General features: G+C 44.8%; 1 protein-coding gene across 2 annotated transcripts in view; it reads left to right on the forward strand.

Annotated features, from left to right (window-relative positions):
• Positions 1-24741, forward strand: part of EXT1 (exostosin glycosyltransferase 1) — a 218277-nt gene that overhangs the window by 148707 nt on the left and 44829 nt on the right. For both annotated transcript variants that reach the window (XM_085853626.1, XM_085853627.1), the window contains exon 2: positions 7279-7372. In XM_085853626.1, coding sequence (XP_085709752.1) covers positions 7279-7372 — 94 coding nt within the window. The remainder of the gene's footprint in view (positions 1-7278; positions 7373-24741) is intronic.

Below are 24741 nucleotides of genomic sequence, written 5' to 3' on the forward strand. Positions count from 1 at the left end.
TAATGGTAATTAGGACATCATAGGTCACGTGGTGTGGCAGCCATGTTGGAAAAACGGGATATCTTTGGACCTCTGCATCTCTGAAACCACACCAAAGAAAAAATTGAAACTTGGCACATGAGCATGTACTCCTCATGGGGAAATCAGCGTTTTTATTTTTCAATATGACGTCATAGATGCCCTCGTTATGACGTCATAATTGCATATGTAGAACGCCGCATCCGATCGGTATGAAAATTTTTGAGGGACATCTCGGGATAAAATGGTCCACAGAAAAATAAAAATTCATGACATCATTGGTCACGTGATTTGGCAACCATATTGTTTTTTTGTTTTTTTTAAACCTTCAATAATTTTCTTCTCTGAAGTAGCTGAACACATCGAGGTGAGACTGCAATTATCATAATGAATTGAAAACTTTACAAGCATGACCGCCTGTCCATGAGGAAGAAATAGTTCATACATATGGTCATTTGGTCACATGGTTTGGCAGCCATATTGGATTTACCCTAAAACCCATGAAAATCTTCTCCAGAACGGCTGGACAAATCTAGGGCAAACTCCACTCACGTGTTCCCCAAGCCCTGCTTGTACAAGTGTGTTAGGGAATAATTGATGGGTCACATGGTTTGGCAGCCATATTGGATTGAAGAAAATATTAAATCATGTTTTCTCTGGAACCACGTAATCAATCGATGTTAAACTTCACATTTATGATCTAGTAGAGATGAGGAATACACGTTTTAAATTTCAACTTCATCGGACACATGGTTTGGCAGCCATATTGGATTTACCGTCAAACCTTTAAAAAATACATCACTCAAAAGAAGAAAGGAAGGGTCTGCAATCTCTGATTGCTCTTTTTCTTGTATTATTAGCAAGGGTGAGGAAAGGTATGTGCCGCAATAAGCAAGGGATTTAATACATGAAAATACATTCAGCAGGGAAAGCAAGGATGGGTGAGGTGTGGTAAAATAAAGGCAATGATACACAAAAGAAAGACACAGTGCAGAGCTAACCCTGTTTAAAAACTTCTACGATCTCATCTTACCATCACAAACACTCCCGAGGAAAGTTAGGTAGTTCAGAGAGAGGAGAGAAAGTTTGAGGCGTTTGCGACCGCGTATTTACTGGGCACAGTCGATGGACCTGTGCAAACCCAGTCGCTAAGGGAGAAGGAGGAGCAAAACCCAGGGTGTCCAAGGTGCGTGGTCGGGGTGAGGTGAGGTGCAAGATGAGGGTGCGGTGATGTGCAAGGGTTATGCAGAGAGGAAGATGTCACAGATGCAAATCAGTGGACCCGGGTAATCACTGATGCTCTTTTTGTGCGTCCACAGTAGATGAGATGGAAATAAAGAAAAGAATGTGTGAGGAGATGGGCTTATTGAAGTGGAAGGAGGTCTGTACGTGTCCTGCTAACTCTCTAATACCCGCGATCTGTCTGGCACCTGGCTCTTCTTCTCATTCCGCACTCTGCTCCGGCTCCTTCTCGCTCTGTTCTGCTTGCTCCGCCAAGCTCCGTCCATTGTTCACTGATCATGAATGCCAAGACCACAAGAACATACAGAACCGAGAATGCACAGCCAGAGAATGAACTAACCCCCAAGAACAGAACAGAACACACAGCAAGCTCTGTGTGGAAGGTATGGCACTTTATAATCCTCTGGTGAGGGAGGAGCTTGGAAGTGGACCAGGCGGAGCAGATTTTCCAGTGCCCCCATTGGTGCGTGGATGATTACCACAGTGCTGGTCCCGCCCATGTGAGGGTTCGGTGGCGGAAATGGCCTCATTTGCTCTGAACTCTCCCACACACTTTTAACTCTGAGGTTAACATGGCGCAGGATATTTGGTCATGCGCTTCAGCCATGAATGTGCGCCGAACACGCAACCAAGGCCGTAATTGAACAGAGCTTCAGGGCTACCCACACGATGTCGAACAGAGTCTAGTGCACACTCGTGCTCCAAGTTAGATGTCTGAACGTCCAGATCCGAGTATCCACCTTGATACAGGCCGCTCCTTTGTTCCCTGTCGGTCACACAAGGCGGTGGTGGCATCGGTGGTGATGGTGGTTGAGCAATGGCAGTGATGGTGTGGCAGTGAGGTTGAATGTGGTGGTTCATGGTGGCGGTTGTCGGTCGTTGTGGTTGTGGCGTCAATGGCGAATGTAAGCGAGCATGAGTTGTGTTTCAATGATGTGGTGATTATAATGATGGAGTATTAATCGTGTATGAAATGTTGTGACGTTGGGGTTCAAGTGCGGTGAAGGTTGAAGTGAAGTGTCCGTTGGGTAATGGCGTGCGATTCAATTGGGAAATGGCATGCGTATGCAAATGGCTTGCCCTTTTTTGTTGAGAGCTTTGTTGTGCTATGCATGGCATGTTTGCTTGCATGAAGGAAGGAGAGTAGTTGTGAGGTCGATGTCAGACAGACGAGCATTTGTGTGTGGATAAGCTAAAGAAGATAGGTAAAGAATCGGAATAAAAACCTACCTACAGCCCAGGCAACGCATATGACTCATACACCCACTACACATAACGGAAGGACTATCTGGAACGAATACTAACGACATAACTATCTCAGAAATCTCTATACGTTGTGTGCCATTGCCTTGGGGAGTGATGGTTTCGCAGAACCGTCACAATACTTACCCTGGAAGGTTTAATGGATGAATTGAAATTGTTTTTGTAAGATTGAGATATACTTGACCACTTTCGATTGTTGGCGAACATATGCCCTGGAACCTTCACATGGGCAGATAAACCTCCGTTAATTGCGACAAAGTCATCATCCGTGTTTGTATCGTTTGAGGGTGGGGGGTAGGGGAGAGGGGTAGCCTGAGAGAAGGAGACAAAATAAGGAAGGGTTAAGATGTTTTATACTTTCTCAAATTTAGCTTCTTGACATTTATCTTTTCGAATCAAAATTGCTATTGATTTTATTAATGGACTGGCAAGGATAGCCAGTTATAAACTACCATGCTGGTGTTTTGCAGGCAGGTTAATACATCAATGTGTGTGACGTCCCTCGGATGGACGTGAAGCTTGGCGTCTCATCTGCCGGCATTAGTTGGTGGATGTCAAAGATCCTGCAGTGTCTTTTGCGAAAAGTATGTGAGCTATCTCCGGCATCCTGGCAAAATTATAAATTCTTCCTCCAACCGACTCAGTCGAACATGAGGTCGGGCCAGCTGGTTCGTGAAAGACGTGGGCCCGAACTTCCCCATCAGCACCATGATGTGGGAATATTTGAGACCGTCATTAGAACCTCATCATCATTTATATTATATCCTATGAAAGGTGAGGAATGTATTGTAAAGCGAATAAATGAATGACGGAGGGACTTCTTAAACGAGTTGGAAATCTCACACCCCCATTGAAGTAAATTGATTTATTCTTAACAAGAAAGAACTTTGACTTATTAAGTTCTGTCGATTGTAATCATCTCACACCTTGATGGAAGTTGTCTTGGTAGGGGAACCTCCACGACTACTTTTTTTAATAGCCGCAGCAAAGGAACTTGAAGGGCACTCGGTAGAGCGCATACCTCCGCCAGGCTGATTAGTTTACATTTTGTATCCAACCGAGAGGTCGGATCTGGGTTTGGATCTTCAACAAAATCGAATCGGCTTGTTCTTGTCACCTACGCAACTCATCCACCTCGTTTGGGCATAACTCGTCCACAACCGCTTGAAATTATCATGCTATCTATCGTTTTTTACACCTGGTGTTGGCTTAATGGTTAGGGTGGTGGGCTTGGGATCTTAGGATCCTGAGTTCAAATCCAACTCGACTGTTGAATTAATACCAGGTGGGGTTGACTCTGCCTGTCATCCTTCCGAGGTCGGCAAAATGAGTGCCAGCATGCTGGTATCTTGTGTCGGAGTGGCGACCTATCCAGGATTGGACTCAATAGCCAAGGAGACTGGTTCGGCAGCACCAACGCTCTGCACAGAGTATGGTCCCCATGTATGGATGGATATCGTTTTTGGCCGCATTTCAATGAAGAGTCACTTTAAAAATTAGAAAGATTCTCGTATCTGGATCCTTATCTGGATCGTTACGAAAATCAAACCAATTCGTCCGTGTCAAACACCCAACCTGCCCACCAAGTTTCATACAAATCTGTCTGTAAATTTCTGAGATATCCTGCAGACAAACACACAGACAGAGGCAGGGGGTGAAAACATAACCTCTTTCACCTTCAGTGGCCCAGGTAACAACATCTACAGTACTATTTAATGAACAGGCACACATTGTTGTTTAATGATCTTTTGTTTTAACAACATAGACCAGCATTGTGTCTTTAAAGGCTTCAGTGCATTTTCTAGTGGTCGTTGATGGTTTTTTTTTTTTGCCAAATGCAGTATTTTTTTTTATCTTAAAATGAAATCGAAAACTACTTCTTTGGAAATCTGGCTAGGAGATTGGGTGGTGGGCACTTGGGGTGGGGGGATTGAGTCATCTAAACGTGACATTACACATTTTTCACAAACGTTATTAATTTGCATTCGTTTAAATTACTTTGGCACCAATAATTATATATATATATATATATATATATATATATATATATATATATATATATATATATATATATATACACATTATTATTAATGCTGATGTAATTACTCAAGCAATGTATCCTTCCATATTTGCGGTCATTGTGACATCACACTACTTTGGTATTCCGTGATATCCATTCGAATCATCAATTCTGTTCTTGGGACATTTCATGAATGGATGCTGAGAGTTAATTTATGACAACTCTTTATAATGACAAACAATATGTAACTGATCAACAACAACAACAACAGCAACTGCCAGGACTCAAATCCACTCGATACAGAATTCTTTTCAATCCTCATGGAAAGGTTATTCATAGGATTGAAATGTACTTAAATGGTGTTATAACCAAACAAACAGGTGTATCACTTGGGAATATTTTGTGAATTATTCTCTTGTTTATCCAATAAAACACTCATGGGCTAGCAGGATAGCTGAGAGATAGATATGTGCGATCACGCGCCTCTGAGTTGTCTAGCCTGTGTTTGAATCCTGACCCAGCTATAAACTATGATCCCGGCGTTTTGGAGGGAGGGCAAGGCATCAGGTTGTTTTGCATCCCTCGGAAGGACTGACCCATCCGTCATCTTCCAGCACTGGATGTTTGCTACTTAAGGTTAAAGATCCCATGTTGTCTTTTCTGATGAAGAGGTGAGTTATGGCAGGCACCCTGAACAGATGACAAAGCTCCTGCCCAATCACCTTTCGTTGAACCTTTAGTCTGTCCAGCTGGTTCATGAAAGACTAGGGTCAAAAACAACCCCACTTAAAGGTGGGAATAATCGGGGCCTTTAAAGAAGCAGTGATGGTTGTGGTGTCACAAACCCCCTCACATTCAGGATTACTGACTTCCTCCATTGTCGTCGCCAACGTGTGGCTCTCAATCGAACCTTGCTCTCAACTTGCTTCTCCTCTCCCTATCAAGGCTGGAGTACCACTGGATAATGTTTTAGACCCCATCCAATTCCTAAAATTCATCAATGATCTCACTAACTCTTGGAGAAATCCTCTTTATCGCTTTGCTGATGATTGCACCATTTGTTGCGACATCTCTCATCCTTCTGACAGATAGGCAGCAGCCTCTTCCCTCTCCTCAGACCTTGACAAAAATCACAAGCTGGTCAAACACTTAGAACGTGTCTTTCAATCCTGAGAAGTCCCACATTCTCTCTCTCTCTCTCTCTCTCTCTCTCTCTCTCTCTCTCTCTCTCTCTCTCTCTCTCTCTCTCTCTCTCTCTCTCTCTCTCTCTCTCTCTCTCTCTCTCTCTCTCTCTCTCTCTCTCTCTCTCTCTCTCTCTCTCTCTCTCTCTCTCTCTCTCTCTCTCTCTCTCTCTCTCTCTCTCTAAGAGGTTTAGTCACTCAAACTCCTCAACAACTGTCTCAAAAAGGTTCAATCACTCAAACTCTTGCGTCTCACTCTCAACCATGATTTTTCTTGGACAAGCCACATTTCAAAGTTGGCCTCCAAAGCCAAACGCTAACTTGGAATCCGTCAATGCAAAGTCCTTCCCTGGCACACCTGAACTCCAATCCACCTACAAGGCTTTCATCCACAGCTTGATGGAGAACTGCTCTCCCTTCTGGGCTTGCTCCCCTTCCTCACATCTTGCTCAGCTCGATGACCTGGAAACCAAGGCTTTCAAGATCATTGGAATCCCTCATGATGAAGCTGTTTATGAGCCTCTCACTTCACCATCGCCTACAGGTCGGTGGTCTCTCTGTCTTCTTCCACCTCATTTCTGGTCTTGCATCCTCTGCCCTCTCCGTGCTCTGCCCTCTCCACCCCCAAGTATTTGCAGGATGCATGTGGTCCACCAGGCAGCCCTATCCTCGAGAAACTGATGAAATCCAGAAAACCACTGCTCACCTCCACTCATTTATTCCTCTTTTTCCCACCTGTGGAACCACCTTCCACACTCTCTTCTATCTCATTCTTACCTCCAGGTCTTCAAGACATCTGTTCACCACCTTCTCAGATCCCCCCCCCCCAATCCAAAGCCATGATCTTTTCTACAGCTGTTAAACCATCCCCACCCTCCCAAACTTCTGCTTATGCATCCATCTTGTCCACCCTTTGCGTTCTCCCCTACCCCTCATCATTGCCTGCATCCCTTGTTTGTCCATTTCCGCCGTCCTCCTCCCTCTACCCTGCTATTGGCGTTTCCCCTTTCTCCAGATGTTCCCGTTGTTATGTTGTGTCCTGCTCTGTTCTGTGTCCGAGCTGTTCGACAGACCTCGACCATATATTGTATAAAAGAAGACTCCGATCGCATCGTCTCGTCCGTGATTATTCTCAATACTTTCGCCCAGTCGATTGCTCTCCTGTCAAAATTTGAAACAACTCTGCAGATCCTTCACGAGCGCCGACTACCTTGCTACGGGGTGTTGTTGTAAATGCTCTGAAGCAAAAGACAAATGCTCTATCTAATGTGCATTTCTGTTGGAAACGTTAAAAGATCCCACAGAATGGAAAAAGGAGTTGGCTATTATGTGCTGTTTCTATATGCTTACCGTGAAATGTATAATTATCACTGTGGTGGGTGGGCTGGAATGTGGATGTGGCACAGGTGTGATGGGCCAAATGGATTTTACCTGTGCCTTGATTACTGTGATTGCGAGGATGGATAAATACGCAGAGAGACACGTCTGTTTTGCTAAATTAATGTCTTAGTTTAACCTGATGACTAATCAATGTTTTTCTCCCCTCATTGTCAGATATGATTACCAAGAAATGCTACACAATTCCACGTTCTGCTTGGTGCCTCGTGGACGTCGTCTCGGCTCCTTTCGCTTCCTTGAGGCCCTGCAGGTTGGTCTGTGTTGTCAAGGATGCAAAACACTTCCTTCACGCAGCCACGCATCTCAGCCTATTGTCTTTTCTTCTTGCCTCCCTTTATTCTCCATCACAGTGCTCCTGTATGAACTTATCCTTCTTTCCTACACAGCACAACGCTTCGTGGTAGCATCATTGCCTGAGGGCATGGCTGTGCCACCAATCCGACGCCCTCTTTAGGTTAGAGCATGGATCTGGAAGTTGGTCAGGGTGCCCGGCGTTAGCTCTCCTACTCTTCACGGAGGTCACCGTGGGATCTTTAACGTATATCAACTAATGGCAGCAGACCATAATTCAAACCCAGGTTAGACAGCTTAGCGGTGAGTGCGCTTACCTCTCGGCCATCATGCCAGCCCTTTAGCACGTGCAACTGCAAATATGCTATCCTGCACATGTACACAAGTTTCATTTTTCTCCTCTTTTCATGTAGTCATCAAGTATCCAGCAGCACATCATTATTCCTCCATAAATGGTGGCAGCCCACCGCACGCGTACAAGTTAAACATCACGCAAGTTGGTGAAGGATACAAGAGATCAATTTTCGTGTTGGTACGTTTGAAGAAGAAGCTAATTTAAGCTCGAAATGAGGTCCTTGTCTGTTTGTGCGTTGGCTGCCACCCATTTCATTGATGAATCCGACAACAACCTTTTGAGATATCCTGTTCACAGACAGACAATTACAAAGACAGGGGTGAAAACATAACCTCTGTTCACCTTCGGTGGCGGAGTTAATAAAGGACAAAAATTGAGGGTGGGGGGGGGGGAAGTAAAAGGGCCTCGGCCGACGTTCCACGACATGGTCAAGGATGGTTGTGGACACCTGCTATTCGTTTTATTCATTCATTTTTTTAAACAATGATGATTTTTTTTTTTAAACAATGATCCCACACTCTGTTCAATCCCATTCTTCCCTCCAGGCCTTCAAAACAGCTGTTCACCACCACCTCTTATTGTCCCCCATCCAAAACCTCAATATTTTCTACCCCTGTTAACCCACCCCAAACCCACCTCCTTCAAATTCCTTGCTTTCCTTCCTGAAAGTCCCTGTAATGTCCATCGTGTATACCACATGTTCCCCACCCCATCCCTCTCCCTTCCACAGATCTCCTAATGTCTCTGTTCCCCACTGTTTTGTCCTTCTCACTCCCGCCCCTCTCTTCTGATGCCCCTCTTGTCTCATGCCCCCCTTGCTGTACGTTGTGTGTTAGCTCTCGTACGAGCCTCGACAAAGTATACAAAAAAATAATAATCTGAAGTCCAGAGAAGAGTTTCTACATATATCACATGCAGGACAAGTGTATAAGCATTAAAGTAGTTTTACATAAATTACAAGAACATTCATATGTGATGGACAAATTAACATATTATATGGGATTTAGAACCTGGAATCCCAGGATGATGAAGTAAGTTGAACTAATTGCTCATAGGGTAACACCAAATAAGCCAACTTGAGGAGTGAAGGTAAAATGGCCATTTTGATCTGATCCTTTTTTATGCTTTTGTAATCCCACCCTACCGTATTGGTCTTTTGGACTATTCTCTCTCTCTCTCTCTCTCTCTCTCTCTCTCTCTCTCTCTCTCTCTCTGTCTCTCTTTCTCTCTCTCTCTCTCTCTCTCTCTCTCTCTCTCTCTCTCTCTCTCTCTCTCTCTCTCTCTCTCTCTCTCTCTCTCTCTCTCTCTCTTTCTCTCTCTCTCTCTCTGTCTCTCTCTCTCTCTCTCTCTCTCTCTCTCTCTCTCTCTCTCTCTCTCTCTCTCCCTCTCTCTCTCTCTCCCCCTCTCTCTCTCTCTCCCCCTCTCTCTCTCTCTCCCCTCTCTCTCTCTCTCCCCCTCTCTCTCTCTCTCCCCCTCTCTCTCTCTCTCCCCCTCTCTCTCTCTCTCCCCCTCTCTCTCTCTCTCCCCTCTCTCTCTCTCTCCCCCTCTCTCTCTCTCTCCCCTCTCTCTCTCTCTCCCCCTCTCTCTCTCTCTCCCCCTCTCTCTCTCTCTCTCTCTCTCTCTCTCTCTCTCTCTCTCTCTCCCCCTCTCTCTCTCTCTCCCCCTCTCTCTCTCTCTCCCCCTCTCTCTCTCTCTCTCTCTCTCTCTCTCTCTCTCTCTCTCTCTCCCCTCTCTGGAGGTTAAGCTAACTATAGATTAATGGGATAACACATTGATGCAATAAGCAGGGAATGAATAAACAGGGAGAGAAGGGGAGGAAACACTGCAACCTGCAAGTAAGGTCGTTCGGTTAAGCCGCTGTCACACCTTGACGTTTTAGCCAGCGTATGGCAACATATCAAAATGTATGTAAAACGCTGGCGTATGCTGAACTATTGTTGTTTTTTTCAGTTTTTGGTGTATCCATAACGAGTTGGACGTTTGCATAACGTATGAGTAACGTACACAGAACGTTTCAATAACATATAGATAACTTACACCAATGAATGCTGAGCGTGTTTTCAGCGTTCACAACCTATGCCCAACGATAGTCCAACTTATGCATAGCGCGGCAGCGTATCGCCGACGATCACGTGGCGTAGCCTAAAAAAAGGCTGCGGCTCGACGATTCAAATCATAACCGCACTAGACATCGAAGTGTCAAGCCGCTGTCACACCTTGACGTTTTATCCAGCGTATGCCGACGTATGAAAAATTTGCCGAATACGCTGGCACACGTCGAATACGTTATGGGTAAGTTTTGTATACGTTAAGAGCACGCTGAAGCATGCTGACATACATCGTAGTACGCCAAGCACGTCGACAAATTTTAAGCATGCTGAAAATTTTTCGACGTATGCCAGCGTATGACTCACACATTCCGCAGACACTGGCCATAAGTTGTAGGCACGTTATGCAATCGTTGACACACGTCGACACACGTTACTTGTAAGTTACTCATAAGTCGAAACACGTCAAGGTAATGTTTAGCGTACCCGAAACTTATTTCTAACCTATGAGTAGCGTGCTTTGAACCGAGGAGTAATGTGCTTTGAACCTATGTGTAACCTATCTCCAACGCACATTGACGTATGTAGACGTATTTGACGTCTTCCGGACGACCACAGAACTTACTGAACGTTTTACTAACTTACAGCTACCGTATAATGATTTTTATTTATTTATTTTTTAAAAAAATTTTCTTTGGCATGACGGTGATGTTGACACTTCGATTTCTCGTGCGGTTATTATTTAAATCGTTGAGCGGCAGCCTTTTAATTATATTATATTGTTGCGGATTCGCGCCCGCCGGCGTGCGGACGGCCACGTAACTCAAATCGCGGCACGTCGCCCACCGGACGGACAATCCCGTCGTGACCCTCTCGGACTAACACCGGGAACTAGTCACGGGTGGGCCTTTCGGCCTCACCACGATCGTGCCAATCGGCCCCCCGCGTGGGATAGGGTTGCTCGCCAAATTCGACCTACCTAAGTACCCACACGGAGGGTAGACCGGGCGATCGCACCTCGCCGCAGGTCGACTTCGGACACGGGCCACTTTAAGCGACCCGTTCCGTACTATCGGGATAACCGAGCGGTGTTATCGTCGGCCTCGACGGTTCGATTAATTATTGGGCGTATTTAGCCCACTACCAACCCTTTACGTGAAGTAAGATGGAGATTCAATAAAGGAAAAGACGAAGCGAAACGGGAAAAAAGTTCAACATAAAGCACATTTATTTCGCGATGAACGGAAAGCACACATATACAATTACACCAAAAGCAATTGTAAAAGAAGAAGAAACACACAATAATACACAAAAAGCAAATGTAAAAGCAAAACACAATGCAGATTTACCACCGACTACCGAGCACACGGCAACACTTATACAGTTTTACTTCACAGACGGCGCCGACAACACATATACTCAAAGCAAAAGAAAAGGACCACCCTCAACTATGAGGGGGGCAGACGGGCCTGGGGCCGAGACCGCGTCGAGCCTACCCGTCTGGTGATGAGCCGCAAAATGGCGGTGGCGCCCCGACTCCGCGGGCCTCGCGGACAGTGTCTGGTAGGGGGTGGGAACGGGGCCCCCTTCTCGCACTATCTCAGCGCGGGGGGAAACAGGAGGGGGTTGTTGATGCTCGGGGGAAGGAGGATATCTCCCTGGCTCGGGTCCCGCGACGAGCGTCTCCACCACGACCTCGGTCGCGTTGCCGGCCTCTCCTCTCCGCAGCTCCCCGACTCTGACACGAGCACCCCCTCGACTGCCTTCGCCGCCGCCACCTCTCCAACTCTCCACAGCTCCGTCCAACTGCCTTCTCCGACTCCTCTCTTGACTGGCTCGTCCCAACTCAACTCCGAACTGCCTCTTTGGCGAGCGAACGCGGCCCTTTATAGCCCCCGTGGCCTCGCTCCTTCACCTTCGACCCTTTACTTCTGGCTGGCTCCCCGTTGGACAGAGGAAAAGTGGGCGTGAATGCTTTTTGATCCATGAATCTGCATATAGCGATATTACTCCGACGCACCTGGAGGCGGGGCCAAATCGCCCCATGCTCACTGATAGGACGGAACAGAAGTGTGCGTGAGTCGTTTTTGATCCGACTGCTTCGGAAAGGCTGGTGTTTTCGCACCCCTGCTCGGTGCGCGCCCTGCACAAGTCCAGTATCGGTGCCCACAAGCGGCGCGGAAATGGCGGTGATGCGATGGTTGCGAGGGCGAGTTGTGACGGTAAAGGTCGTGGCTGTTGGCGTTGTTGTTGTTGTGAAGCGGCGTTGCGGCTGGTGGTTGTTGTGTGATGGCTGTTGAGACGTGGTTGGTGGTGGTAGTAATGGTAGTAATGGCGGCTGGTCCAAAATAAAGATAGTAAAAGAAAAACGGCTATCTAGAAGGGTCGCAGCCCGAATGAATGACATTTATTCCCTCTAAACAACGGGTTTGGGCCTAACTACACATATACTTACAGAGATATCTCACCTAAGGGACCTGAATGGTGGTTTGCGAATTTCGTCAACCACAACAATATTATAACCGCACTAGAAATCGAAGTGTCAACATCACCGTCATGCCGAAGAAGAAAAAAAAAAGAAAAAAAAAACCATGGCGTCTGGAACACTGATGGTCATTACCTTGACGTTCACCCAAACATTACCTCGATGTGTTTCGACTTATGAGTAACTTACAAGTAACGTGTATCGACGTGTTTCAACGATCGTGTAACGTGCCTACAACTTATGGCCAGCGTATGCGGAATGTGTGGGTCATACGCTGGCATACGTCAAAAATTTTTGAGCATATTAAAATTGGTCGACGATTCGACGTATGCCAGCGTGCTCTTAACGTATACAAAACTTACCCATAACGTATGCGACGTGTGCCAGCGTTTTAGACAAATTTTTCATACGTCAGCATACGCTGGCTCAATCGTCAAGGTGTGACATCTGCTTTAGGAAAGGTGAATGGGGGGGGGGGGGGGGAATACATATTGTCGGTAAGGATGGGGAGGGGGTGGGGGGGGGGACGGTGACTTTCATCAAAATTTGATTCCATTTCTGGGTCCTTCTATACATTGCATCTGCTGAAGGGTTGGTGCAGCTTCAATTGAAAAGTGAATTTGGGAAAAGGAGGTTAGAAAGATATTGGAGTAAAGGGAGAGGATTTATGAATGTATTGGGTGAGCAATTTTTGTAGACGAACTACGTAGATGATCCGTGGTTTAAAAATGAATTCTGTAAGCATATTTGTACCTCTGCTAATTAATCGCAACACAACATCATCAAAGTAAGGTGTGTATTATCTCAATGCATTCCTGTCTGTTAATTGCTCATTATTTTATCTTTTACCACTGGAGCTCCATCGATTACGTTGGAGGGCAGATGACGCGTAAATATAAGTAAAAATAAATTAATAAACACAATGCAAAACACCTTTTTTTTTTTTTACAAGAATCGTGTCTATAAGATCAAAAGTCCCCAAATAAGAGTGTTTTAATAAAATGTTGGCTTGTGTGTGGGTTCGATCGATTCTCATGTTTGAAAGTCTGCCACACTTGCTTCTAAACTGTGGAGCCTGGGTTCGCATCTCGACCCAGCTGTAAACTGTCACCCTGGTTTCGCAGGCCGGAAAAGGCATCAGTATTTGTGCCGGCCCTCAGATGGACGTTAAACTGGCCGGCCCGTCTGCTCGCATTAGTTAGTGGACACTAAATGATCCCAAGGTGTCCTTCGCAAAGAGTCGGTTCGCTGTCGCCGGCACCCTGAACAAATTACAAATTCCTGCTCTAACGTACAGGGGGCACTGCATCAGTGGCACTGCCACACCCCTGCAAGAATTAATGCTCCCACGCAGCTACATGTTGCATTCCATTGATGACGATGATGATGTATTATCCGTATATAAAATAAGTCGTGCGTGTGTGCGTGCGTTCCACCCATTGGTCAGATAATTTGCCTGACTCCATCCACAGTTTCTATATTTTACCCTTTTAGAACCATTTAGAACCCTTCCTCTGAAGTAGAACTTTTACTACGGAAGTTACGCAGGTTTATTATTATTTCCCACTATTTTCTGTTAAAATTGCGACGGGTTTCTGTGAAGTCGGTGATGGCATGATAGTGGAGCAGAAAGTGTTACATACTCCTTTGTTTCGACATGGAAATGCTTTTTACTTTGCTTTTATGAGTGGGAGGAGGGTGAGAGTAAAGATGAGACATCTTTGGAAGGGAGGGGTTGAGGCTTTGGGTTTTGAGGGGGGGGACCAAAGATGGGACAGAGTTGGAAGGGGGAGGCTGAGGCTTTTTGAGTTTAATCACAGTAAAAATGTGTGTGTGTGTGTGTGTGTGTGTGTGTGTGTGTGTGTGTGTGTGTGTGTGTGTGTGTGTGTGTGTGTGTGTGTGTGTGTGTGTGTGTGTGTCACTGTGGGGAGGGGGGAGAGGGTGGCGCAATCACCCTACGGGTGATGTGCTAGTTCCTTTTGAAAAGCCCACTTGTACGTACACAATGTGTGTAAATCAATGAGATTTCCCCCTGTAATTCAAATTAGTGTTAATTTAAGGAAACAATCCATGTCCTGACAAATTAACATCCCGAGCAAAGCTTAAGGGGGCAAGCCAGAAAAGTGAATTAGTAATAGGGAGGCGAGATGTTTGCGAGGGGACAGGGAGTGATAATTATTGTGTTCATTTCACGTCAGATGGCCCTTGGTCCATGAATGATGGTTACTCAGTGTGCCGTTATTGTGCGGCTCTTTTATAGCAGCACGAAGGCCCGGAGCCTTCGTGAATGAAGAGGCACGCCACGTCGTTAAACCGAACTCTGAGCCGCATGGAACACGAGTCGTACCCTTTTTACAGCAGCAAGCGCGTGCGGGGGATTCTCAGGAATCTCCTGTTATGTCTGACACAATTGAGGTGCAGTAAATCTCTTACACGAGGAAGAGCAATCGTATCGTAATAACAATGTCACTGTTTACTGTTGTAGGCATAAGTAATCCTCAAAAGGATTTTGTTTCATTTTCCTGGAGAATCAGGTGGGTGCAGCATCTGTCCACTAATCCCCTGTATAACCACACCGGTCCTGGTGATGTGTTTCGTGGCGTAAATATCCGCACGAGAGGGCTCCATGGCTGACGACGTTGCAGGAATTTTCAAATGAATAATGTTTGATGTACTGACCAAAGTGACGTCACAAAGGAGGGCGTGTTTACAAAATATTCGATGGGGGCATGGTAATCTTGCCCCCACCTTCGTCTCGTGTTGTTGGGGATCGATGGTCATTGGAACTTTTTGTATTCAACTGGCATTTGCTTCAGTCAGCAAAACCGGATTACAATTGTAGATTATCGCCGAAGCGACCACGATGTACACCACTTTCGGTTTCAACCCGAAGTCATAAATTCGTGGATTTGCGTTGTGGCTGTTTAAAGCCACTCGGGGAGGAATCTACTGTACCATGAATCCAAAAGTAACTTACAAGCCCCAGGGAAGAGTCGATGCCTGTGATAGAAACGTGAAACGTGCTTGTGGCGAGGTGATGATCGAACAACTCGAGACTTGAAACCACTCCGTGGATATGCTGGATGGCCCAGTTGCCATGGCTTCCTGCGAAAGGAGTCCAATAATTCCTGTAGCTCTTGATTCACTGGCTCGAGGCCCCCCCAGGTTAACTTTGTGCTGAGGATAAATTACAGGCTGATTAGCGTTCTGAACACTTGAGTTTCCAGGGCGTGCGCTCCTTGATTCGGGCACGAAAAAAGAAACAAAAATCCTTCGAACGCACTCCAACATTTAGTTGCTCATTTATTCCTTTCTTAACCATTTATTCGTGTTCGTCTCAAAGTGAATGCATAACAATGTCCTAGATTCGTCGAGCCCGTCAGCATTCGTGCCACGTGACGCCATGAATCGAGGCATTTTGATCAAAACCTTGCGTAATGAAGAAATCCATCGAGTAGATTCCAGAATAGCTCTATTATTCGCTTAGCTTCCAATAGGGGGGAGTTAATGAAGGTACGAAAGCGAATGACTTCAAACTGTGGCTCGGATGAACGGCTGGAGATGCTAAAGAGCCGGTAACCAGACCTTTCTGGAGGTGAGTAAGGGAGCTTGAGGACTCGACTGGCGAGGGAATACCGCTCGATATACCGGCTGCTTTGAAGGTGGCCTGGGGCTGCTGGAAAGAGCTGGAAATTATAAGGAGATTTGACACAATTTGAACTTGCACAGGAGGAGGAAAAAAAAAAAAGAAAAAAAATCAAATCTGGATAGGTTCTTTGCTTAGTCTATTTTCAGAGAGGGCTGCTCTCCCGGGGATGAATCAAACTCTGATTGCCAAGCAATCCAGCTGGGATCCCTGGAGGCCACCGCTCGAGGAGTCCACAATATCTTGGCCATGCGGTCTTTCCACTCTTGTTCGTGGTGTTTCTTTTGGCTCGTTTCTGTACGGTCGAAGGACGAATTTAAAAAAGGAAATGGAGGGGTGACTTTTTTGTATGCCTGTCCTTTGTCAGCTCTGTCAAGTCTTGGGATTGAAAGAGTCTCGACATTTATTCTTTATCGGCGAGGATCACCAGTGAGGGACCGGTTTCATACCGTCTTGTGTATTTATAAAATGCAGGGAAAGATGTTTTTCTTGTTTGCTTCTATGTGATGAAATTGTGCAGGTATTGCAGGGGTGCTGGAGTGAGAGTTGCATATGTACAAATCAGTGTGTGTGTGTGTGTGTGTGTGTGTGTGTGTGTGTGTGTGTGTGTGTGTGTGTGTGTGTGTGTGTGTGTGTGTGTGTGTGTGTGTGTGTGTGTGTGTCTGTCTGTTTGTGTTTGCGTGTGACAGAGAATTGTTAGGAACAGAAAATGAAGCAAAACGAGATGTCTGTGTGTATTGCATATAATATATACAATATGTCATGCATAATATGAATAGCCACATGTAATATGTATAACGATATATAATCACATATCAATATGTGTGTATATAATAATATAATCCTTATCATAATTCACAGACTGGTGTTTGTGTGTGTTTGTTTGTCATGCTACTCCTACAGTTATGGGCCAATTACATCCAGACTTACTACAGATGACCCCAATTATTGTATGGGGGTGTTTTTATCTTTGCCGGTGATTTTCGAGGGTGAGGGGTGGGGAATGCAAATTCTCCATGTAAATGTGTATTGTGTGGCGCTGCCTCCAGGTAGGGGAGGGTATTAAAAGTCCCCACCCTTTGCAGTTCAGTATTCCTGTCCCCATGTTCTCCTGTGCTGTGAGGTGTTTTGAATTATAAGCAGAAGGTATGTTTTTGCTTAATGCTCGTAGCCCAGGTTTTTTTATTCCCGCGCTTTTGAAAAAAAGCGGGAATATTGTGATTGTCTCCGCTGTCCGTCCGTCCGTACGTACATCCGTCTGTCTTACCCTGTAACTCCTCCTACTTCGTTTGAAATTGGAACTTGAAACTTTGGGACATAGTAGATATATGTATGGGGAAGTGCACAACGCTGTCGGATTTTTGATATGACCCCGAGGGGACGGGCCAGAGGGGTTGGGGGTCATGGGGGTCGATTTTAATTTTATTTTATTTTCGGGAGTGATTGAGGCAGCTGTCAGTTGCCGATAGACAGCCCAAATAAAGGTATCTGTCAGAAGAACGCGTTGCATGCTTAGAACAAGATCGCCCATCGGATGGTTACTCCGTTTAACAGAGCCTTCCCAAATGTTGAAGTATCCATCTTTACATCATCAAGAAACTATGACTCGGACCAAGCCGTCTCCTTATCATTGCTCCATTTAACGGCACCTTCCCGATTACTGAAGCATCCATATTCACCCCAGCAAGGAACCACGACTCATGGATCAAGCTGTTGCCTTATCCATGCTCCGTTTCCCCCTCTGTCCCCGAAGGGGTGATTATGTACATCCATGCGACCTCCCATGTGACCACTGTGGTACGCCCGGTCTCAGTCTCTTCCTTCTTGGTCTCATCCTTCCTCAGTCTCACCCTTCCTTGAGAGGATAGAGTTGACAAAACCAAACAAGCCACAAGGTAAGTCAAGGCCAGGGCACCAGGCTGTGTCCCAAACGCATGTCGATTGTGCAACTTCTGCGTACCCCTCCGCCCCACCAAGGCTGCCGCCCCCGGATTGGTTCTTGCTCCAGTCAAAGTCGTATTCAGCGTGGTCCTGGGTCCCACAGAGCTCGGTTCCATGCGAGTGAAACTTTTCAAAAATGAAGTCGCCAAAGTTCGGGTTTTCATTCTTAGCATGATGGGGTTGGCAAAACTCAACAAGCTTCAAGGCCAGACCGTGTCCCAAACGCATGTCAATCAGCGCGACTCCGGGCGCCACGTGTGCGACCCTCTTCCTCACCAAAGCTGCAATCCTCGTCTTGGTTCTCAATGCCATCGTAATTGTTGTATTTGGCGCAGTCCTCGATCCCATATCTTTATTCATTGAGTCTTCATTTGTTCAATCGATCTGGAAATCACACACACACACACACACACACACACACACGTATATATATATATATATATATATATATATATATATATATATATATATATATATATATATATATATATATATATATATATATATATACATATATATACATATATATACATATATATATATATATATATATATATATATATATATATATACATATATATACATATATATATATATATACATATATATATATATATATATATATATGTATATATATATATATATATGTATATATATATGTATATATATACATATATATACATATATATATATATATATACATATATATATATATATATATATATATATGTATATATATATATATATATATATACATATATATATATATATATATATATATATATATATATATATATATATATATATATATATATATATGTGAATATTTTGTTTTTTCAGACAGTAAAAGTTTTGTGTATTCATAGTTTACATTTATACCTCTTGTGTGTTCATTATATTAATTTATCAGGTTCTGTTGAGGGGGTAACGGGAATTTGTAAACACGCTGTAAATTATTGGTGAAGAGGTATTGTAAAAGTGTATCCATGGAAGTGGAATTCGATGTTATTCGTTGAATGGATGCTCTTGAATGTGCTGTTGATGTTTCTGGGTTAAGTTTGACCCTGATCTATAAATATGGTGCCATTCTTGAGAAGAAGAAGAAGAAGAAGAAGAAGAAGAAGAAGATGTACCATTAACTTTGCTTCCGAAAGAGGTTTAGTTGTATTTAAATGTCTGGGAATTGTTTTGTAGTTATTCATACATATGTGTACTTGAATATAATTGTCATTAATCAAAAAGGCTTTGGAAATATACAGAGATTTAACCAAAAAAAAAGAAAAAAAAAGAACCGACAAAAAACAAACTCCCCCCCCCCTGCCCTAAAACACTCCCTGGCAGTCACTGACAAACCTCTGAAAGTTTTATGAAGGTCCATTCAGCCATATCTGAGAAAAATGGTGACACAGACAAACGGCTCTCTTCTTGTGGAGACGAGCAAATACAACCCGTCACATCACTGATGGACATATTAAAAGGGGGTTGGGGAGGGAGAAAGAGAGAGGGGAGGCAGAGAGGATGGAGAGAATGGAGGAGAGAGAATGGGGGGGGGAAGCGAGGAGTGGGTGAGGAAGGGGGAGCAAGGAAGAGGAAAAGAGCGAGGAAGGAGGGTGGAGGTGGGGAGAGCGACGCCTCAACAAACATTGCTATACACTGCTGAAGGGAGGGTGCAAGAGAGAGAGAGAGAGAGAGAGAGAGAGAGAGAGAGGGAGAGAGAGAGAGAGAGACAGACAGACAGACAGACAGACAGACAGACAGACAGACAGACAGGCAGACAGACAGACAGACAGACAGACAGACGGAGACAGCGAGAGAGTGACAGAGGTGTGGAGGAGAGTGCTGCATTTTATTCGGAGGGGGAGTGAGGAGGGGACAGAGAGAGAGAGAGAGAGAGAGAGAGAGAGAGAGAGAGAGAGAGAGAGAGAGAGAGAGAGAGAGAGAGAGAGAGAGAGAGAGAGAGAGAGAGAGAGAGAGAGAGAGAGAGAGAGAGAGAGAGAGAGAGAGAGAGAGAGAGAGAGAGAGAGAGAGAGAGAGAGAGTGGGGGGGGAGGAGGAAAAATAAAAAAGAGAAAGAAAGGTGAGGGGTGGTGGTGGGGTTAGCAAAGAGAGTGATGTGTTGTGCTAAATAACCGAACACAAATAAAATTCAAAAAACGCATGTCAGAACAGCTGTACACACAACAACACAACAAAGTTAACCGCTGGCACATCTGCAAAAACTTTGATATTCCCATTCCAGAAAATTTGTGGGAACATGAACCAAAAGCATTGACTAAAAACATGGAAGTACCTTCCGTTCACATACGAACTAATGATCCCATCGAGCGTGAACCGAAAACAAAGCATTGCGACCAGATATCATACTTAGGGACAAAAACAAAGAGAAGAAGGCATTGTGACGTGAGGTGTATATAGCAGTGATTTTGGACGAAACAATGCAGAAATCAAGAAAATGACCAAATACCAAGACCTCAAGAGTGAAGTGAAAAGATCCTGGAAGCGGAAGAACACCAAAGTTGCACCAGTCATAGTTGGAGCTACGGGAATGATGACAAAGAACCTTACAGCGGTATTAAAAACCATCTCTGGGAATATTATTACAAATGAACTACAGTTGGAAGCTGGCCAGGGTTCAGTGACGATCCTGAAGAGAATCCCTCGGCACAAAACTTTGAGAACAGAAAACTTCACAGCTCGGTCCATGAATCGTGATCCCTTACTGAAATGAAGGTGGATACTTTGAGCCTACCATGGGAGGACTCCATTCCACATTCTGAAGCTCGCATATGTAGATACCAATCAACGGCACACACACACACACACACACACACACACACACACACACACACACACACACACACGAATACTTTTACAAGTGGTAGGTCTATGTGTCACCTCCTGAAACCCACCCACATATGGAGATAGCAGACAACAGCAACTTGCACGTACACACACAAACACACACACACACACACACACACACACACACACACACACACACACACACACACACACACACACACACACACACACACACACACACATATGGAGGTGGATACTTTGAGACCTGGATGGCTCCATTCCACATTCTTAAACCCCGATATGGAGATACCAACCAACGACCAATAACTAATAACATACAATGGTGCCAAGTGCCATTGCAGTAATATAGTTTATATACATATTGTTGCGGGCCGGCGGGGTCGGGTGAGAAGACCACAAGGTGGGGAAAACTAAGTCGATTCCCACCAGACTCCCCGGAATTGTAGGCCGTCGCACACGGATAATTCCGTGATGCGGCAGGTCGCTTAACCGACCATGAACACCAATAACTCAACCGCGTGACCCAGGGTACTCCCGTCTATGGGTTAATCGGGTTACCTACTTAATCACGTGGTTTAATTACTGTGGAACCACGCCCTCGGTACGCCTTGCCCAAACCGGATCACTCTACTGGATCGGATCACTTTTCCGGATCAGATGTAGCCGCGCGACACTGCCAAGGACGTACCGGCTAAAAGGAACGTATCGTTGGGAATAAAATCCCGGCTAGAGTAGGATTCGGACCATGCTGGACCAATGGGAGAAAAGACAAAAACGAGCAGGAAACATTCCTTATAATAATGATTTATGAACAAGCAGGCGAGGAAAGATATGTGGCACAGTGAAGATTTATTGGGTATGTAATGCAGGGAAAGAGGAGAGAGATGTGGAGTGTGACAATAATACAAGCAACTTACGAAAGCAGACACAGGGCAGTCTTGACGCGAGATTAATAAAAGTAACAACAATAATGATGTTCCACAGACTTACTTAACAGACTGGCGCCAGCACACTCAGACACACAGAAAAAGAAACCCCAATGAGAATGGACTTTTGCAGCCAGGGAGGGAGGGGGTTTAGGTTATGCTGTCTGTACCTGGGCGTTTCGGGGGAGGGGATGCTCCGTGGTGCGGGACCCAACAATAGTCGCGTTGTCTCTGGCCCAAGCCGCATGTGTGGAGCCTGTGTTTTGAGGGAGGAGCTTGAGGGGGGAAGGGCGGAGTCCAGAGTGCGAGGGTGGAGTAGTGGGCGGGAGCAGGCAGGAGGCGGTTCGTCGAGGCGAGACGTGGGCGGAGTCGGGAAGCAGGAGGCGAGGTCGAGGTCATGTGGGCAGAGACGAGAAGCAGGAACACACTGCATGAAAATGCCCACACACACCACACCACACCACCCCACACAGACGGAGGAGCTTCTCCGTCGTTTATAGAGCCCGAGGCTTGGGGGAGGGGATCATGCCAAATTCATCATCATCGCCCGAATTGGGTGCTTTGATTGGCCCTGACCCCTCACGTGGTCCGCCAGCTTGGGCCAGGTTTCGGGGAGACGTTGGTGCAGCAGATACTGCACGGCGGCGCAGCAGCCCGCCAAGCTTACAGCGAAAACGCACGTGACTCGCCGCACATGTCGGGTTTCGAGTAGACGTTGGTGCAGCAGGCAGATTTTCCTCAGGAGTGATCAGAGGGGAGGGTACCGTGGGTTGTCGTGGAAGCTCAAAGCGACAGTCCAGCACCGAGCGCACGTCGTGCATTTTGCCTTAGAAAAGAAAAGGAGAGTGGGAATGAAATGGACGGGAAAATTATTTAATAACCCTAACTATTAGATCATCGCAACGCACTCCCCGTTGTCCCACTAAACAAAAGAAAGGGGTATATCTACACGTATAGTAATGGCATAACTGTCTTGGAACACCTTTCTGTTGTATGCATGCGGTTCCGAGAACCGCAACAATATTCACATGTGGAAATGTACACACGCATCAAGTAAATAAAAATGACAAACACAAAGATTTACCTTGAAACAGTGTTCTTTGAAAGAGGATTTAAAGTGGGTAATTAGCGAAATTAAATTCAAAAATATATCAAGCCACAGAACACAAAATGTTGATTTATACTTTATGCCTTCACAGCTAGAACAAGCATGGCGAACACCTGGTCGGATGGACCTTATTGATTTTTTAAATATGTATTGATGTCAACATGAGAGGTGGATAACAAGAGGAGATCACACAAAAAGGTTAAACAAAGCGATGTCCTGTAAAAACAGTTGCACATTTTCAGTGTATGAGACACCTCCCGAGGCACCTACCGCACGGCACCGCGGGACCCAACAAAGGCGGAAACGTAGTCGAATCAATGTAAGATTGAAAGCACGTGTCCTTTTCCCGACACAAAAAACCAAACAGCTTGGAGGGTGCTTGCCAAGTGGCTTAAGCATTCAAGCAAGCACTCCAACGAAGCGGTCGATAAGAAACAGCTCCCTTGGCATGCAATTGGCAATCACCGACCGTCATATTAAACATACATCTCCCAGAGACGCTCAAAATGTCACAAGTCCGAATTGGACAAAAACACTTTTTGAGGAGTCGGTACTTCTTGTAAGTTCGATGCTGGAGCTTAAATTTTGTAATTCTTCTTAGTTTAAGAGATACTCATGGTGATCGCATGTGCGGAAATGAAATACAACAACGAATGCTGACGTCGCCAGGCGTTTCTAAGCATTGGAATGTACCCAGCGATTCATAACTATGATGAGCAGCTTGTTCCAAGTTGTGGCCTGTTCCAAGTCAAGGAAAGATTGAGCAGGCTAAAAAACATGGCGGCTTCAGACCCCAGTGACGTTTCCCAGGAAATGCTTAAAGACCCCAGACAGCGAGGTGTCCGAGGATCACTTGATGAAGGATATAATTAAATAAGGCTTAATTATATTCAAAAGGGGTGTATTAATTAACCCAAACACCCAATTTTCACTCTTGCACTTCCTTGGAGTTTTCTTAGTATGCACGCAAAGTTTCAGGCTGATAGGTTTTATGGTTTTGGAATTATGGAGGACAGACACACACACACACACACACACACACACAAACACACACACACACACACACACACACACACACACACACACACACACACACACACACACACACACACACACACACGCACATTGCCTTTTATGTGTATAAATGTATGTATTTTATAAATAACATTTATTTATTTTATTTTCATCAAAATACTTCCATTATTTAATACCATTTACATATATATATATATATATATATATATATATATATATATATATATATATATATATATATATATATATATATAAAATCAACAATATTAATGAAAGACTTTATCTCACTAAAATAATTAATTAATTATTATTATATCAAATGCAATGCAATAAGAACTTGTTCACATGAAAACCAACCAAACTTAATGAACTCTATCTGTATTAACCATTCGTGCATACAAGACTTTATTTTGACATCGCTGTATTTATTCCTGTCACTTTATTCAATTGCATGTCATTTTATTCATTCTTGTTCGTGCACACAAGGGCCACATTGAAATGAAATGATACCATATCCAATCAATATTTTGAGAGGTGTGAAAATGTATTTGAAAAATCTGTTGTTGAGGGTTCAAGGACTGAATTGCAATCTTCTATTTTTGACTCTGTTTTACTTCTTGATTTTTTTTTTCACTCGCTATAAGGCTCGCAGTGGAGAAACAACACACATGTCACACATATGGACATAGACGAATAGATGAGACACAACATAAGACTGTTTGGATAAGAGACAAACGGCCAACTTAGCTTGGGGGAAGTGCAGTCACTTCCTGGGGCACTCTGGGTCCCAGTGACGTCACAACAAAATGGCGCTGCCTTTCTCTCACTGCACTCAGCGGGCATTTCATTTTATAAGTCTTTGTTATGACTCGGCCGGCATTTGAACCGCCGACATCCCAGTCTGGGAGCGGATGTTCTCACCACTTGCAAAGGTTTTACAGGTTTGTCAGTTGATAGTGTAA

Source organism: Eptatretus burgeri, chromosome 14 (genome assembly GCF_056783735.1).
Source record: "Eptatretus burgeri isolate ZD-2024b chromosome 14, Ebu_testis_v1, whole genome shotgun sequence".
Classification (NCBI taxonomy): domain Eukaryota; kingdom Metazoa; phylum Chordata; class Myxini; order Myxiniformes; family Myxinidae; genus Eptatretus; species Eptatretus burgeri.